The sequence below is a fragment of the Clarias gariepinus genome, chromosome 7 (assembly GCF_024256425.1).
Source record: "Clarias gariepinus isolate MV-2021 ecotype Netherlands chromosome 7, CGAR_prim_01v2, whole genome shotgun sequence".
Lineage (NCBI taxonomy): Eukaryota > Metazoa > Chordata > Actinopteri > Siluriformes > Clariidae > Clarias > Clarias gariepinus.
This window is the reverse complement of record NC_071106.1, coordinates 37,222,143-37,241,014: the sequence shown is the minus strand read 5'-3', so window position 1 is coordinate 37,241,014 and position 18,872 is coordinate 37,222,143. Positions and strand designations below refer to the sequence as shown.

The window sequence follows — 18,872 nt, the reverse complement described above, 5'->3', positions numbered from 1 at the left end:
TTTCACATCCAGATCAAAAGGGGGAAGGGTCGGGTGTTTCCTCGCACCTCTTAATTCCAGCAGTATTTAGATCGTTGCCCGCGCTGTTCTGATATTAGTCACGATGAGACTCACGGCAGCAGCAGATAACACAAGACTTGTAAATAAACATCAAAGCCAGGACTTCCTCATGACTTTTCTTTTGAACTTTCTCATGAAGCGGAACAGCTAAATTACACCCCTGATGAGAACACACACACACCCAAACCGCCCCTACACGCATGCACACACACACACACACACACACACACACACACAAACGTAATACATCAGGATGGATTTGAGTGCCACAGTGCCCCCTGGGGGTCGGTGCGGTTTAAGAGGCGTCCAGACACTCTCACACGAGCGTCAGTTACACTTCGTACAATCACAAATTAGCCTTGAAAGCCGACTTGGAATCGCAGCTCTGATTTGCCTACCCGCCCTCTGCTTCTAACAATATGCAAATGGACAGCAGCGCTGGAAGAGCTCGCGCTGATCTTATCCACGGCGCCAGACGCGTCTGAACACGCAGCAGCATTCAGAGGGCAGCACCTGGAAACAACCGCTCTGTGTGTGTGTGTGTGTGTGTTTGAGGTGTCAGGTTTATACATCCGGCATCAGGGAAACACTTTAAAGCATATATTGTTGAAATGCAGGCACAAGTTTTTATTTCTGTAATGATGTAAATTTTCCTTTCCTGTATGATGATGAAAAAGGTGTCAGGGAAGCACGACGATACAATACAGTACGATATCATGATTCTCAAAAAGTCTCAAAAATTTTACTTTTTTTCTTTCAATAGCGTGTTGGATAAAACTTCCATAACTGACAATACATTAGCTTAAAATGCAGGATTGAATAATAATAATAATAAGTATGGTTAAGAAAAGTGAATAGATATAGTATATATGTGTGTGTGTGTGTGTCAGGTGTGAGAACCTCAACTCCACCACAGAAACATCTTCATATCACGCCAGCGTCCTTCATCTTCTTCATGTTAATTGGTGATTATTATCCCGTGACAGCCAGGCCTTAAGTGCTGTATTTCTATTGTTTATTTTTGTTTTTTGTTTACATTTTAATTTCAGTCAGCTGTTTTTCAGTTTAGAGCATTTTCGCTTTAGGACCCTTGGGGGTCCTAAATTATTACTATTAAATTATCCAGCGTCCACATTATTACTATTCTCCGGTAGTTCATAAGTCGGATTTGTTCCTAAGTCCGACGATGTGAGTCTTATACGCCTTTGACACAAACATACAATGTAAAGCGTACCAATCCACTTGTCTAAATCTTTGTCCTTTTTCCACACACTGCCATCACAGAAGATAAGAACGAGGATGTTTGCATTAATTTTGGCACCCTGCCTGATATTGACACCAGAAAAAAAGTGAAAAAATATGTCAATAGCGACACTCTCGCGTGAGAGATTTCAGAGGAGACAGACGGCACTGATGATGTCACGTCTAGACAGCGGTCTATTTTCCGTCTTCAGGTATGATTGGCGCCTATATATCTGATTGGACCGTGCCCAAGTACGCTGTACTCAGAAACGATCGGGTAAAAACAAACACCCTTCGTTCCTAAATTATCCAAAAACAGGCAGTTTTAATTTATTTTTTGTTTTTGCAAACCAGGAACTATTTGAGGTGGATCCTGTTGTGATTAAATCTCTGATAAACTAATACGCCGAGTCAGGTCAGGGTTCCTTCAGGAAGTTCTCGCTCAGGAGAGGGATCACGTTCTGAGGAATGTTCATACGTGATTTGTTTGCTAACTACTTGTGGTTTCCTACTCAGGTACCTCTCAGACTGTGTAGTCTTGTGTGTGTGTGTGTGTGCGTGTAGCGAGCGAAGGCCCCAGGAGCGGACCGGGGCTGAATGAGGGCATTGAGAACGCAGTGAGAGTGTTTGACAGTTGCTCAGGCTAATCCCTCTGGAGCTGATAAGCAGCGGCTAAACAAACGCAGTGCGAGCAACACTGGAGTCGGAGATAAGAAGCACAACCGCCCAGACTACAACACACACACACATAAACACACACACACACTCTTATCGCTCTGTGGTTCTCAGGAACACGGACGCCCGAGTTCACAGGGCTTTTTCCGCGCCGGGTGAGCTCTAGCAGGAAGACGAGAACGATTCAGGAACAGCGGTGCCTTTTTTTTTGAGTGTTTGTTTTTTTTGTTGTTTTTGTTTGGCACACTCTCACACCACACCCTACACCCGGCACACACTTCCCAAGTGTCTAATCGCACCACTTTTCACACACGTTGTCAGATCGAGCCTGTTGATTCACACACTTCAAAGTCGCCTGTTTGAGCCCTGACACAAGCTTTTTCTGTCGAACGCTAAGGAAACCTGATGCTTGTGACACATTTTAAAGAAAGAGGAAGTGAAATTTTGAAGAAGTGCCGCTCTGTTCATTTCGCGATGAGCAGATCCGTAACGAGGCTAACGAGTGACATGACGAGTCACACACAGTACAGCAGTGACGCGTTTACGCCAGTGATAAGCAAAGAAGTTGTGATGTCATTCTAAAGCATTTAATATATATATATATATACTGCATATAAAAAACTGAAATTCTCAAAAATTCATGTTAAGAATTGTCACTGGTGTGATGTGTCTGTCATTAATAATGTAAGAACATTAATAATGCGTTTTTCTTATATTTCTTTATTGTTTTTTTGTGGCGTATAAGTGACCTACAGAAAAATAAACGCAAAACAAACATAAGTGGTATATTTTGAATCATTAAAAGTTTTAACACAGTATTTGATAAATCGTTCACTCTGGTGACGTTTTCTACAGATTATGTGTCTATTTTCTATCAGTGTTAATTTTCAAAGATTTTGATTAACCAAATGTTAATTAAAAGTTCAATTGCATACAGATTTTTTTAAGGATTATGGAAGGAGTCTCCAGTTTTAGTGCTCCCTCTCTCTTTCTCTCTAAGATCCTGCAGAACGCAGCAGTAACATTTTACTTTTATTTTCGGTTTTATTGACGTCAAACCAAATGCCGGACGCTAAAGGAGTGACACCTAGAATGCCAGTAAGCTTTTTTTCCCCTTCTGTCAGCAGCACACCTCCGGTGTGTCGTGTATAACGAGGTCAGGGGCGTGGCCGAATGTTTGAGATGTTTGCCCGAGTTCACGGAGGTGATTTCTCCGAGCAGGAAGGAGAAGAAGGAAACTGGTAACGCGGAGGATCGGACACTGATGTCATGTGGGCGGTGCTTAAACAAAAACAAACAAAAACTGTGACCCCCCCAACACACACAGACTATTTAATTATTCCACAATCGCGTTCTGATCTGTTGTTAGTCAGATGGCGAAGGTCAGGAGCAAGGCTTCATTAAAGTGCCACAACCAGATGCCAGATCAGCTGAGTGTCATATGGTGTGTGTGTGTGTGTGTGTGTTCTTGTTCTGCCTGTTTGTTTTGAATGTGGATTAGCTCAGCATAGCTCGAATACCTTTCCTTCACGCAGCGTTCGGTGTTTAACGGTTTCCTTCCTCGAAGCCGGTTCCTGCTTTTATTTATTTATTTGTTTATCTGCGGAGTCGTGTCATAATCCTCGGGCGCAGTCACGCTGCGTGGCGAGGTGTGACGTCGGTATTATATCATTGTATTGTCAGGAGAATCTGAGGATATGTGTTTATTTTAACGGCTTTAACGAGTAACTAATGAATCAAGCAAAAAAAATACATTAAATAAACAAACAGGATAATTAAGGGAAAAAAGAAATCATCAGGATATCCGAGAAGTGAAAGTATAAAAAGTGTCGTTTTTTTAATTAATAAAACTTATTAGGTTTCTTTTTTACGTGTAATAAAAACATGTATTTTTTGAGAGTGTCAGTTTTAAAGAAAACATAAAAACAAATATAAGCTTCTGATCAAGATTTCTAAAAAAACAAAAAGCAAACAATCCTGGTGATAATCTGATTCAAAGATCCGACGTGTATTATATATATTATGTCATGCCTTTTTTATTTACATTTTTTTTTAAACGGTGTATTCTTTCAAAAGGGTAATGTGGGGACGAGCTGTGAGGAGAAAGTAGACTACACTACCCATGATTCCTTGCAGTTTTTCCAGAGTCTGATATCGTTCGTTAATTAGGTCTTACCCAGGATGCGCTGTCTTCCAGCCGGGCTCTCAGAGTGTGGCCATGGAGACGAGCCCAGCATGTGTCTCCTGATGAGTCTCTCTCTCTCTGTCTCTGTATGTCTCACACACACACACACACACATGAAACCCCTTTCTCCCCCTCATTCATGATTATCCTTTTCCTCTCTCTCTCTCTCTCTCTCTCTCTCTCTCTTTCTCTCTCTCAGGCAGACAGGCTATTAGGTTGTAATTGGGGCATTTGAGTGTGTGTGTGTATTTGTGCCTTTCTTTCTGTGTGTATGTGTTTGTCAGGAACCGCGTTAGCCTGGGCTCCGGCAGAGCACAGGGAGCAGTAATTAGCAAAATTAGCAAACCGCGGACAACATCTGAGCTCTGATTAGCGCTGGCTCTTGAACCATTAACGCGGAAGACCACCGTGTCATCTGCACCTCCGGGACGGGGACGAGAGGAATGAGAGAGAGAGAGAGAACAGAGAGAGAGAATAAAAGAGAAGCGGCGTGATACACACTCTAATCACACCGCGATACTTTTACACAGAAGAAGAGATCAGTGTCACGTTTTTCCCTACACATACAGAACGGTCAGATATATGAATATGCATCAAATCCAAATGAGATGCAAACAGCACAGCACTCGCAGTGGGAGTTTGGCCAGAGGTTTTTTTTTTAAATCAATACGCGTTTATGTGTGTAAGAGAATTTGAAAGGAAGGGGACACAAAAACGGAAATCCTCATCGTAAGGTTCATTTTTAAATAAGCGCTTGATCACACTTTTGATGGTGTTTGGATTATGTAACCAGAAGAAAGCGTTTATATCTTCTTATAGGCGGCGAGAAAAATGTGACATCATTCATTAAAAAAAAAAAAGTAAAATTCCATCGTTGTTTCCCGGGAAATTTTGGGGGTGTTTTTTTTTTTCATTCCTGTTTTTTTTTTATTTTTTTAAAATATTTTTTAAATTTCCACAAGAGCTAATACTAATATCACTTATTGTTCATGTCAGATGATTAGACTTTGAATTCTGTCACTTTTTCTCTCTATCCATCTTTCTTTTTTCCTTTAAGTTTTGCATGTGGTGTTAATAATCTCACCATAATAATATTGAACAAACTGGATAATAAGGAAAAAAGAAGCTGCTCGAGTACAACGCATTCGACAGGGCTGCGAGTGCGCCCTCTGGTGGTGGTACGAGATAATAGCTATATACTGTATATATACTGTATACATACTGTTTATACAGTATACATATGTGTGTGGGTTTGAGGTTAATTAGTTAATTGAACATATTGATAATATATAAACATTAATAAAAAATTAAATTCCCGTAATTATTTTTTAACAATTAAAAAAAAAGGAATAAAATGACATCATCATGTTCTCTATGATGTTTGCAAAAGCAAAGCAAAGGACGATGATATCGATATGACATCATCACCTCATGATGTCATGACATCATCATCATATTCAGGTAGCGAAAGCCTCTCCGTCTTCAATCTTTACTGATGCTGATGCTGATGATTTCAAACTAAACACTGGATAAAAAGGATTGAAAGTACTTGAGTGTAAAAAGGATGGCGTGTGTGAAATGTGTGTGTGTGTGTGTGTGTGTGTGCTGTGAGAATTAGCGAACACCCCGCTGATCTGTGGAAAAAAATAAGTTTTTACGACGCGTGCGCCTTTGTCTGGCCTTTGTCTGCACGCTTCCTCCCGTGTGTGTGTGTAATTTTGTGTGATTATGTGTCGTAATGTAATGCTAGTCTTTAGCCAGCAGAGTGCATTAGGTAGAATCTGGAAGCCAAGCTTCTGATCTCTCTCTCTCTCTCGCCCTCTTTCTCGCTCACTGTGTGTGTGTGTGTGTAATAGTGAAATGCTGTAGGTGGATGAGACGTGTTCAGAGCTGTAATGGTTCCCCTGCTGTCTGCTGCAGCTCTTTAATGGAGCTGGATGCAGGCCTGGGCCGTAATGATGGAGCACACATACACACATTACACTAGACACTATACACACACACAACACACACATGACATGAAGCAACATTTCCATCTCCTTAATCATGTCGTTTTAACTCGTTGAACAATTCAAATTAAAATCTCATTTAATCAAATCAGGGACACGCCCCTCTTACGTATAACAGCTTCGTTACCATAGCAACCTTTGCTTAAAATATATAGATGTGACGTAAACACGTCCAGAACACACACACAATCTGCGGCGTCTTTTTGTTTTTGTTTGTTTTTGTAAATCACTCATGATGGGTTTGGAAGTGTGGAGATGTGCCTTTTATGACATCACACATTAAGCCCCGCCCACACATTCGAAGTAGGGAGGAAGCGCAGACATCAGAAACGTGACACTAACCCGAGGCGGTCATTTTATCTCCAACTAAGATGATAGATGTAGATAGGGAATTGTTGTAGGTGTGTGTGTGTGTGTCATCTCTTTAAACCACACTGACAGAACCAGTCAGGCTGGGTGAACTGTAACCGTGTGCTCGTTCTCTCCCTCTCTCTCCTTCTCTCTCTCTCTCTCCTTCTCTCTCTCTCTCTGTCTCTCCGTCCTATCCTTCTATCCTCGGGGTGTGTGAAGTAACACCGACGTCTCTCTGCTATAATTATGTCCTCGTCACTGGTCCACACACATACACACACAAACGCAGATGTAATTTCCAGGTAAAGAGCGAGGGCAGATGAGTAACACCAGATAGCAGCGTGCTTTACCGTGCTCTGCTTCTTTTAACGAGCTGATAGGCAAATCTGTTCCTGGTTAAAGATTAACGGCTCTCCAGGGCACGCTGCCTGTTATCTGCTCAGCAGGCCAGGCCACACCGGAGCCACTGGGGATTACTCTGAGTGTGTGTTGTGTGTGTGTGTGTGTGCGTGTTTGTGTTTACAGGCCAGCCAGACACGATACAGGCGAGCGATTAATTGGATTTGCTTGTAACTCTCATGAAAGGGTGCCAATACAAATGAGCATCTTCTCATCTTATCTTATCTTTTTTTTTTATCAGTATTTCCTTTTTTTTTGTGTGTGTGTGTGTGTATGACATGTAAAACATTATCCAGAATGTAAATTATGTTGGGTGTCTAGTTATTCCTGTAAGATGCCATGTAGCGCCCTCTGCTGGAGAAAACCTTTTAAAACCTAGTTAAGGCCAATTAATAACATTACTGCAATGTAAATTACGCATTCTGCTTCGGATATTTTAATGCACATGGCATTTTATTTTTTCTCTGCTAAAGTAAATAAAGCTAAGACGAAAAAGCGAAATAAATAATTGCCCTGATATTTATTTCTGTTGCACTTTTTTTTTCTTTCTTTCCCCGGCAGCGTGTGGATCTGCATACTGTTTTTTCCAACATTTAATTACTGTTTGTTGGCAAACACCTTCTTCAAAGGAGGAAAACCCGCCCGGGTAAACAAGCGTTTCCTGGTTCCGTCATTTTTATTCCGCCGTTTAAGCGATAGTCCTGGTCTAAGCGGGGTAAAGGGAGTGTGTTTAGCTTGTTTTCATTCTTTTATTTATTTTTTTTCCAGTTGTGTTGGTCACAGTAGCATACACTTTATTATTTCCTCTCCTCCAACACCTCATTTAGGTCACGGAGGACTTGATATTTAGGTCTAACTAATGAGCTGAGTCAGATATGAGACACTGACGCTGTGAGTCACGTTGTTCCAAAACAAAGCAAAAACGCTTCGAGCCAGTCGCACCGGTTCAGGTTCTGATCGCCCGGGTGAGCTTAGCGACGTCGAAAGCCGGTCCGAGTCAAAACCGAGGTGCATCAGTACGTAGATTCGTTGTTTTCGACTCAGTTACAAGTGACATGGTTTATAATTGCTTGGAAGTTGGATTGTGTTACTGATTGTTATTGAAGTGCTTTAAAGTATAGTATAGAACTGTGTAGTATAGTACAGGATAAAATATAATTATATAGTGATATATCGTAAAAGTATCACCCAATACCATATTATCACAATATTATACGATTTATATCGTGATTCCTTATTCCGTAAATATCTCAATTTAATATCAATAAAAAAAAATTCATCAGAAGTCTCTTTAGATGTGGGTTTTGCCAAATACAGTAAGTGTCCTGCCTGCTGATGTGTGAACAGATTAACAGGTGAACAGGCGCCATCTGAAGGGTTAAAGAGGAACTGCAATATTCTTCCTCCTAAATGCATAAACATACAAATTAAAAAAATAAATAATAATAAAAAAAAACATTAGTAACACGGCAAAAGATGAATCACCGCACAGAAGCTTCACGTACATAAACGTTGACGTTGATGCTGGATGTAGGAAATGCTGTAGATTAAACCGTAGGGGGCGCCATAGGGGACGTTATAGATTGAATCATAGGAGACGTTGACGTTGATGCAGTAGGAAATGCCATAGGGGACGCTGTAGATCACGCAGTAGGGGGGCACCATGGGGGACGCTGTCGATTACACACTAGGGGACGTTGTAGTTGGTGCTCTAGGAGACGCCATAGGGAACATGTAGTTAATTCTGTAGATTTGCCCGCAGGGGACGCAAAAGTGGACGTTGCAGGTGATGCTGTAGGGGACGCAGTAGAAGACGTTGTAGTTGGCGCTGTAAGGGAAGCTGTAGATTAAACTGTATGGGGTTGTTGTAGTTGATTCTGTAGACAACGTCATTGGAGACGCCATAGGAGACGCTGATTGGGATTCTACGCGAGACGTGATGACGCAGAAGCATAAATCATGCTTTGGAAGTGGAACAGAGCACCTGCAGGGTCACGTGATGAACACGTGAGCAGTGATGGAGCTTTTTCTAAGAGATTGAAACCTTCAACCTGAAACGTGACCTCCTTCCCCTGATTATGTGTCATAGTGTCGCATTGTGTGTGTGTGTGTGTGTGTGTGTGTGTGTGTGTGTGTGTGTGTGTGAAGCGGTAAATCAAAGTTAGGGAATATGAAACCTTAGGTGAAAGTGTGATGCTGGTGTGTGTGAGTGTGTGTGTGTGTAAGTGTGTGTGTGAGTCAGACACACACTTTGGCTGTACGTGGCTTCACGTGCTGTGGCGTTTGAGTGATGTGGTAAACACTGCTAGCTCCGCCCACAAGTACCGTTAGTTCTTGTTGGCAGCTGATACAAAAGCAGTGTTAGGTCTGTGATGTGGAAAGCGTGTGTGTGTGTTTGTTTGTGTGTGTGTGTGTGTGTGTGTCTCCACCTCTGCCTCAGGCCGTATGTATCTCCATGTGTTTCTCTGTGGGCAGCGACTCCCTCTTTATCTGTTTATCGCTTTTTTTTTGTCTCTTTATTACTTTTTTTCTCTTTGTTTTTCTCCAAATCTCTCTCTCTCTTCTCCTGTCTCCTTCTCTTCTCCTTTCTCTCTCTCTCTCTCTCCCTTCACTAAGCTTCCCGCCTCTTTTTAAACTGTCTGTCTCTCTTTTTATTCATGTTTCTTTTTATTTCTCTTTCCCTCTCATTTTCTCTCTCTCTCTCTCTCTGCTTCAAATTTAACTGTCTCTCCGTCTCCGTATTCCTGTTACTTCTCTCTGTCTTTCTCTATCATTCAATCTGTCTCTCACTCTTTGTCTCTTTCTCTCTCTCTCTGTCACTCTTTCACTCTAGTTGTCGCTCTCTATTTCTTTCTCTCTATCTCTCTTTCTCAATCCCACTTTCTCTCTCTGTTTCTCTTCGTCCCCATCTCTCTCTCTCTCTCTCCCTCCCTCTCTCTCTCTCTCTTCCTCCCTCTCTTTCTGAGGAAGCCGCGAGCCGCGCAAGGAGGAAATGAGTAAAAGGAACGAGTCATTCTAGCCGGCGCTGATAGCAGCGAGAGAGGGAGGAGTGATGAATCCTCTCGTTAACCCTTTCGTCCCTGAGCCATGTCTGATTAAATATTAAAAACCGGCTCTGATGCCACACACACACACACACACACACACACACACACACACACACAGTCTATTTTATTCACACAGCAGTGTAAAGATGAACTCGGTGCTGTTTGATCTTGTGGGCGGGGAAACAGTCTGGTCTCGACCAATCAGATCTCAGCTTCATCAAGTAAAGCGTGGAGGGAAAATGTCATGTCTATATATATATATATATTTATTTATATATGTGTGTGTGTGTGTGTGTGTGTGAGAGAGAGATTGTTACATGGCTAAGGTCTTAACAGTGCACGCCAGAACAAGCCTCCACCTCTGCCTCGGGCCGTATCTTTCCTCACACACACACACACACACACACACACATAGACACCAAGGCCAAATCCCTCAAACTTCAAAGAGAGAATGGGTCAGATGGACCAGCCGTGACTGTGAGGTAGGAGAGGCACCTGATGTTTCTCTCTCGCTTTTTCTCTTTCTCTCTCACACACACTCTCTCTCTCTCTCTCTCTCTCTCTCTCTCTCTCTCACACACTCTCTCTCTGTCTCTCTCTCCCTGGCAGTGTGAGCATGCCTCTGTTATCTCCGACAGGCTGAGGAATTATAGGTTGAGAGGGGAAGAGGAGGAGGAGGAGGAGGAGAGGAAAGCAGGCAGAGGAGGTCATGTGACATTGCAGCAGCTGCTAGGCTGAGAGTTTTCACTCGTTGTGTGAGAGAGAGAGAGAGAGAGAAGTGGGTGGGTGAATAAGAGAGAGAGAGAAGTGGGAGGGTGAGAGAGAGAGAGAGATAGGCAGTGTGTGTGTGTGCTGCTTTGTTAGATAAGCTCTTTGTGAGAGAGAGAGAGAGAGAGAGAGAGGAGGAAAGTGAGAGGAGAAAGATGGTGATTCCCTCGGCAGCTCGGACGAGCGCGGGTCTGAAGATGCAGCGATGGGAGACGGAGACGGAGACGCTCCTTTGAGCAGTAAGCAGACGCCGCTTTGGCATTTCTGGTCGCTCAGCACAGTGGTACGAGGAGGGGTAGAGGAACAGCCGGCGTGCGCGCGCGCGTGTGTGTGTGTGTGTGAGGCATGTTTCTCTAAGTGTGAATTCCGGTGTGTGCTAGTCGTGGTGTGTCTGGGTGAGATAGAATGAAACAGCGAGATCAGTGTCTCTGTGTGTGTGTGTGTGTGTGTGTGTCTAAACATGCTGCTTCTCAGAACTTCCCCTGAGTTCCTCTTCTTTTTATTTTTATTTTTATTTATGTTTTTTAATTAGTTTTTTTTTCTACTCACTGTCAGTTATCTGTCCAAAAGCTAAAAGTTTGTGCCCCCCTCCCCCCTCCCTCCCTTCCTCCCTCGCTTTACGTTGTGTACTATTAGTGTTCTGTGTTTGTGGGAAACAGACAGTTTCGTTTGCGCGTCAAGCGTACGTGTCGAAAAAGCATCGCCTCAGGCTGTCGTGGAGCACCGTGCGTGTGTATGTGTGTGTGTGTTAAAGTGTGTGTGTGAGGTGGGCGAATCGCGACAGACGAATGAAAGGCGGTGTTGCGAGTTCCAGTGAGCTGAGTGTTCTTACTTTTGTTTGTTTGTTTGTTTGTTTGTTTGTTGTTATAGTTTTTTTTTCCGGTCAAAAGCTCAGGAACCCTAAAGGAAGGAAGAAAGACAGAGTAGTTCCAGCATCTCGGTTCTTTCCACTGGAGGTGTAACTTTTACGTACCGTAAACAGCAATCGATGTTTCCGAAGTTAATGTCCGGCGTAAATCGGACGTTTTTTCCAGTAGGCGTTCCGAGTCGAGGTAGTAGGCGTTTTCCTTACTTACTCAGGAGCTACGCAGCCGCGATCTTAACTTAGAACTTGCGAGCTTTAGCGCTTGTGCGCGGAGGTGGGCGTTTTCCGCTTGTTGCCATGGCAACGTTATATATCACGGAGTCAACGCTTATATATAAACGCTACAACAGCAGCACGCATCGACGCGTTTCTTCTATTCTTTATGTTCTCATACTTTCGACCTTTACGATTATTGTACCGTTGTTTATTTGGGTGTTCGAGTGTCGCCACGGCAACATTGTCTTCTACACAGCGCTTTAACACTGGCGCCAAAGGAAGAGCTTTTTGGAAACTCTGTGTCCTTTTTATTTTGTCACGTATCGACCAGAGAAACACCACAGAGACGGAGAGAGACAAAAAGACTCTGTCGCTAATAGGGACGGTGACGTGATGAGTTTAGAGTGCCATCTGTAGGACTATAGAGAAACTGCAACACATTATCAAATCGAAACGAATCATGATACATCACTGAACCTCCTTCTACGTCCTTTCCCCTCTCATCTGTAATAGCTATCTCGGCTACGTCTCGATCTGTCTCAATTCTCTTAAAAAATAATTATATATTATATTATGATAAACGAGTGCACTTTTGTTGTACGCGGTTCAGACGGGGCTCTCGTTTGACTTCTCGACACTCTTAACAGGTTCCTGTATTTTAGACAGAACTCCCCACATTAGGGGGCGGAGCTTGGGATGCTGACTGTAGCTGATTGGTTGGATTTGAGCTTGGTGGGGGAAAAAAAGTGGTACTTAGGTTTGTGACGTATCAGCGTGATGATTTGCAAGGCAAGAAGCAGACAGCGTTTTAGGAATGTTTTGTGTGTGTGTGTGTGTGTGAGAAGGAAGAGTTTGTCCCAGTGCTTTTTTTAATTTCATTATTTATCGATCGGGGAGGTTCAGCAGGAGTGCACTAGGTGAGGCAGGGGTTATCTTCGTAGCGGCGCGGAAGCTAAACCTCGTCATCACACACCCCCACACACACACACACATAACACACACACATACGTAACACAAGTGACCTCACACCTCTTAAAACGTCTCTCCCTCTCAGGTTGCAGTCTCTCTCTCTCTCTCTCTCTCTCACTCTCTCTCTCTCTCTCTTTCTTTCTCTCTCCCTCTCTCTCTCTATCTCTCTCTCCCTCTCTTTCTCTTTTTCTCTCTCTCTCCCTCTGCCCACGGCCTGGCATCTGTTTCGACCTGCCTGATTCGATCACAAGCTGCGTAAAAATACTCTCGACTCATCCTTAGTGAAGGCTGTGAAGGCACTCCTCATGTGTGCGGTTTAGATGTGTGTGTGTGTGTGTGTGTGTGTGTGTGTATGTGTGTGTGCGCGTGTGTGTGGAGATTCCACTACTGTCACCGGTGTCTTCTTTCAGTGCGAGACGCGGAGCGATAGAGCGCTCGTAAAGCCGTCTCTCTAAAAAGAAATACCGACAACAACACAACGACTCATTTCACGTCAGTTTATAAATGGAAGCGTGTGTGTGTGTGTGTGTGTGTGTGTGTCTGTGTGTGTGTGTATGTTTTCAGATACTGCTGTGTGTGGAAATTCGAACCCCGTCCGGATTGGATTAGGGCTCTCGCGCACTAAAATAGACGTTTTATTTCAATGTGATGATAAAATACAGACTGGGATGAACTTGTGGACATTGTGATGTGGGCGGGGTTTACGGAACTGGTCACATGACCAGAGTGTTTCCATTATAAAAAAAAATAGAGGAAGTCGTACGCCACGGCGTGTCATGTTGTAATTACAGTCACAGGATGATACTCAGCGACGTGGTCTCATTGTTTCTCTCTGTCTCTCGCAGGCATGAGCCATGAGCCGAAGTCGCCCTCACTAGGCATGATCTCCACGGCGACGCGCACCACGGCGACGGTCAGCCCCCTCACGCCGTCGCCCCTCAACGGCTCCATCGTGGCCAATGGCAGCCCGGCGGCTCAGTCCGCTCACTCAGGATTCGCCGCCGCCCTGCGCAAGCTGGCCAAGCAAGCCGAGGAGCCTCGAGGTAAAAAAAAAAAAAAAAACTGTCAGAGTTGACCCCTGACCTCCGACCTCAGAATGTTATGCCGCTCTATCCGCTGACAGCTTCTTAAGGGTAAATCTGACTGAAGTGGATTAAGGGGCGTTCCCTCGGGAAGCTCAGTCGCGCATTTACACACTGACCTTCGTTAGCCTTTTATGGAGTTTTGTAGGCGTGGCTAAAAAACATGGTTTTAGAAATGTGTGTGTGTGGTGTTTTTTATTTATTTTTTTGATGTTGTTTTTATCTTTTACACGAGGTAAGATTCAGGAAAAGTGGCCGGAAACACGTTTTATTGACCTTTTATGGAGATTGTGGGTGTGGCTAAGTGACGGCAAAAATGTGTGTGAATTAAGGGTAGTGTTTGTTTGGTGATGTCATGTGAGCCTTATCTACAGGGAGGATGCTGTCCAGACCTCCTGTCCTGCCCTCTTAAGAGAGAGAGAGAGAGAGAGAGAGAGAGGCGGGGGGGGGGCGGGGGTTTGAGACACAGGGAGAGAGACATAGAGAGAGAGACATAGAGAGACAGAGAGGGGGAGGATCTGGCTCCGGTGTCCTGCTGAGTGGATGGATGGCGCTGCCGCGTCTGATTTTAGCTCCAGTTCCCCCACACAGCTCGCTGTTACACACACACACACACACACACACACACTGCGCTGCACCACTGCTGTTCACTCTTATGTGGTTCTGAGGTGTGCACAGGTCCGACACGACTCCTGCTGTCACCCACACACACACACACACACACACATGCTGCTCTGTAACCGCTCACCCCTGGGTAAGTGGGGTCGGACCCAGCGCTCTGAGCCAGCCACCCCTGAATCTCTGCTTTTAATCTCTCCCTCTCTCTCTCTCTCTCTCTGTGCTTTGATTTATTTCTCCCTGAAGAGAGCGCATAACCCCAATCTTTTACAAATCCACCCTCACAGACACTTGCACTCCCACTGTTCTTTCTCTCTCTCTCTCACAGAAACACACACACACACACCATCTCCTCAGCTCCTCAGATCCAAATCGAAGCTCATCTCCTCACCATCTTATAAACTCCATCTTTTTCTTTTTTTCTTTCTTTCTTTCTTTCTTTACCTAACTATTTTTCCTAATTTTCTTAATTTCTTCATTCCTTATGATTTCCTTTCTTTCTTACTTTTGTTTTTATTTCCTTTCTCTTTGCTTTCTCCTGCTTTTCTTTTTCTTTAACCCTCTTTTTTTCAACCCTCCTTGTCTCTCTCTCTCTCTCTTTCTTTTTTTTCTTTCTATCTCAGTATTTGTGCTGTTTTGGCTCTGCTCTGGTGCTCTGTGTTTCTGTGGGTGGGTGGCATTTAAAAACAGACCACATGGGAATCTCTCTCTCTTACACACACACACACACACACACACACACACACACAGGCCTGTTAAAACTGAATAGTAAACTGGAGGATGTTTGATATTTAAAATAGTTTTTTTTTTTTTTTTTTGTAAAACAGTCTGTGCTGTACAGAGTTGTGCAGTCAGGGGGCGCTGTTACAGGAACACAATCCCACGGCGTGTGTGTGTGTGTGTGTGTGATTAAGCACTATGTTGGCATTAGCGTTTGGAAGTTGATTATTTTCCCGAAGTGTCGTGCCTACTTTAATACTGTTTTGACATAAGTATTGGCACCCCTGTCTTTTTTTCCTCATCTTTTGTTTGTTGTTGTTTGTTTTGTTGTTCATTACCTCAGGATACACAGACACACACAAACACACACTCTCACGCTGTGTGAGGAAACGGTTTCCTGTTCCCTTAAATGACTCTCCGCGCTGATATCAGTGAGGGCAAAACTATTGGCACCCTGGTCTTCATTCTGGGTGAGGCAAATGTGATTCAAGGATTATTTGTAAACTCGTTTATACACACACACACACTCACAGACATGCCATACAAATGGAGATACACCGAGCGAGTTGTGGTGTAATCCCCCGCAGTGCCTGGCAGCCATTCTCCTTTTTAGCATACGCTGTTGTCTTCCAGCATATGCAGTGCATCCTGGCCTTACCGTGCCCTGGACTCCTGCCGTGCCTCTGTGTGTGTGTGTGTGTGTGTGTGTGTGTGTGTGTGCGTAGTACCAACACACTAGCTCAGCAGCCTGCTTCACTCCCACACAGGCATCACGCTGTGCGGCGAGACCCGAACACTTCGATGAGACGGTGAATCACAAACACCGCGATCATCTCTGACTAATTACGGCTAATAAACCGAGCTTATGTTGCGACTCTTGCTCGGTTAAAAAGTCAATTTCACGCGAAGAAGGAGGAGGAAGAGGAGAAAAGGCTCACGGCAGTAGCAGCAGCATCAAAACCCTCAAAGATCTGATGTTTTGTGGTGATTTTTAAAGGCTGCCGCTCTACAGGTGCATCACCGTTAATCCGTCTCCTTATAGGCGACAGAGAAAGAGAGAGAGAGATGGATCAGGGAATTGGATAAAGAGTAAAGGGATGAGTGCAGGATGAAAAGAGAGAGGAGGAGGAGGAGGAGGGATGCCGTTGCCCTGAGGGCTGCCCCTGTTTTTGTGCGGTCAAGGCAGACACGAGGAGAGCAACCAAGCAGCACTGACCCCTCCATCTGGAGCAGAGAGACAGGGAGGAGAGCACTTCTCTTTCTTTTATCTCTCTCTTTCTCTCGCTCTGTTTTTACTCTCTCTCTCACACACAGTCTGAAAGCCTGTAGATCAGACAAACAGATAGACTCAGAGAGAAAAACCATGCACCTTTCCGGTAGCAACCGCTCCAGCTGGACGGATGAGCACTAACAGGAACTAATGGTACTTTTCATGTTGTCTTTAATCTCGACATCTTATCCGTTGCGCACTGATCATTTCCTCGTGATTGCCGCTCGCCGCTCAGAACGAAGGTTAAGCGTTGAGGGGTGAGAGTCGAGAGTCAGAAAGTGGCGCTTTTTTTGGGTTTTTTCCCGAACGTAAAAAAAAAAAACTAACAGAAAATTCTTTAGAAATGCATCGAGTGAGGATAGGATGAGTCAGTATTTATCTTCTGACTCAGTTCAGAAATTGAAAGTGAAAAAGGGGAGAAAAAACAACAACAACATGGAGGATGAAGCTGGTAGATCAGGCTTGTCGTGATGTTTAGCGGGAAATATTCTAAACAGATCTAGAGAATTCCTGGGGATGCTTATTTTCTACCTTAGACAAGATACATCTTTCACATAATTTGAGTAAATATTTGAAAGAAATATTCTTCTTCTCCCTATTATTGTTGGTATTATTCGGGCCCAATCATTATGACATCAGCCCTGTGTCGTCACAGTGCTTGGGCCCTTTTGTTTTTCTCAGGATTTCCTCACACAGGATTTAGCTGCGTAGCTCAATCACACGTGCACAAATGCACACGAAACCTGGTACACATTTAGATCTCACTGAGATAAACAACTTTCGCATGTAATGGGCTCAACTCAACAGGAAGCCAGGTGTTTTGGGTCGTTTGCAAAACACACCCAGTGGATTTCGATATACTCCTCCTAAGGGATTTATACGATCGCAACCAAACCCTGACGATGTTCTCTCAAGACATTGAGGATGCAAAATTGCGGAGGGATTTTAGATTTCTTAAACAAGCCAGCCTTGACAATGCTTTAAACCTATGCTGAAAAGTGTTTAATAAAAATGGTTAACTTTCTGTGTCACAATATATAGAGGTCTAAAGATAAAATTCCCCCTTTTCTGAAATTAGATCATAATAGTATTGGTATGTTCCCACTAAATGCATGTGCCCACTTTCTTTCTCATGCACCCGGGTGGTGATGGCACAGGGTGCTTGGGCCCAATCATAATTGCTCGCAACTATATTTATTATTATTATTATTATTATTATTATTATTTAACCTGTCTTACGGAGATGGAATCCGGTCACGCAGCAAAGTAGTCCTGTTTTCAGTTCCTCACTGTATACGTTGGGTTCGATGCAGCAAACTGAACAAAGCTGTTGCTTCGATCCTGTTTTAGAGCATTGTGATTTTCAATTTTCTAAGTCTAAGTATTATTAACTTGTTGTATTGAATAAACACTGAACCGATGTGTCACTTGTGCTGTTGATTGTTTAGAAGTCACTGTTTAGAAGTTTCATAGAAAACTGATTTTTTTTTCTGGCACCCCACTCCGGTTCAGTATGTGGTGGCTTTTTAACTCGATTTTCTCTTTAATTTAGTCGTGTCCAATTCCTCCCCGTCACTAGGGGGCTCCCCCATTAAGACTACTACGATGTGTTTCCTCCGAACCACTTGACGCCGACCGCATCTTTTTGAACTGCACGCTCGCGCGCAATTGGAGGCGGAGTAACACCCTCGGAGGACAGTGCTATCCGGTCCTCGACTAATCAGCTCTCTCTAGACCTTCGGCTGCGAGAGGTTACAGCATCACCTGGGGATCGAACTCACAATCTCCGGATGAGTGATAAAACGAAGTGTTTTTTTTTTTCTGCCCAAATTGTGGTACATTTTCAAGGCGTTTATCTACTTTAGAGGATTTTTTTTATATCCGTAAATTAACTTTTTACAAATTCTTACTAAATTTGCTAATTACTAATTAAAAGTGTGACTCGATCCTGAATTGATAATGCTTGGTATAGAGGTGTATATTTATATGTATTTCCTGTTTTTTTTTTTCCACATTGCAAAACATCCAAAATATGCAATAATCAGTAAACTGATTGACCAACAGATTCACGACTAAATTGCGCAATTTATTTAATTGCACCGTCCTCACACACAGAGAACACACAATGCAAGGATTTTCCTGCTACTTCTTCTTCTTATTGTTGTTATGAGCTTCACGTTCTTGAGCTGCTTCTTGTTTTGTTTTTTTGTTTGTTTGTTTTTTAAATGCTCCACTCAAAGCGCACGCTCTCGTCCTCCACGCCGCTCTCGTTCCCCTCGTGTTCATTGTCACACCTTCCAGCTGTCTGGCTTCCTCTCTGTGTCACACAAACACACCAACATCAAGCACAACACGGAGCTTTCCAAAGGCAAACACACGTTGACGGCGTGCCTTCG

The 18,872-nt window shown here is 43.7% G+C and overlaps 1 protein-coding gene across 4 annotated transcripts in view; it reads left to right on the top strand.

Annotated features, from left to right (window-relative positions):
* The window catches only part of gse1b (Gse1 coiled-coil protein b), a 247,634-nt gene that overhangs the window by 203,528 nt on the left and 25,234 nt on the right, over positions 1-18,872 (top strand). For all 4 annotated transcript variants that reach the window (XM_053500513.1, XM_053500511.1, XM_053500512.1 and 1 more), the window contains exon 3: positions 13,632-13,829. In XM_053500513.1, the coding sequence (XP_053356488.1) occupies positions 13,632-13,829 (198 nt within the window). The remainder of the gene's footprint in view (positions 1-13,631; positions 13,830-18,872) is intronic.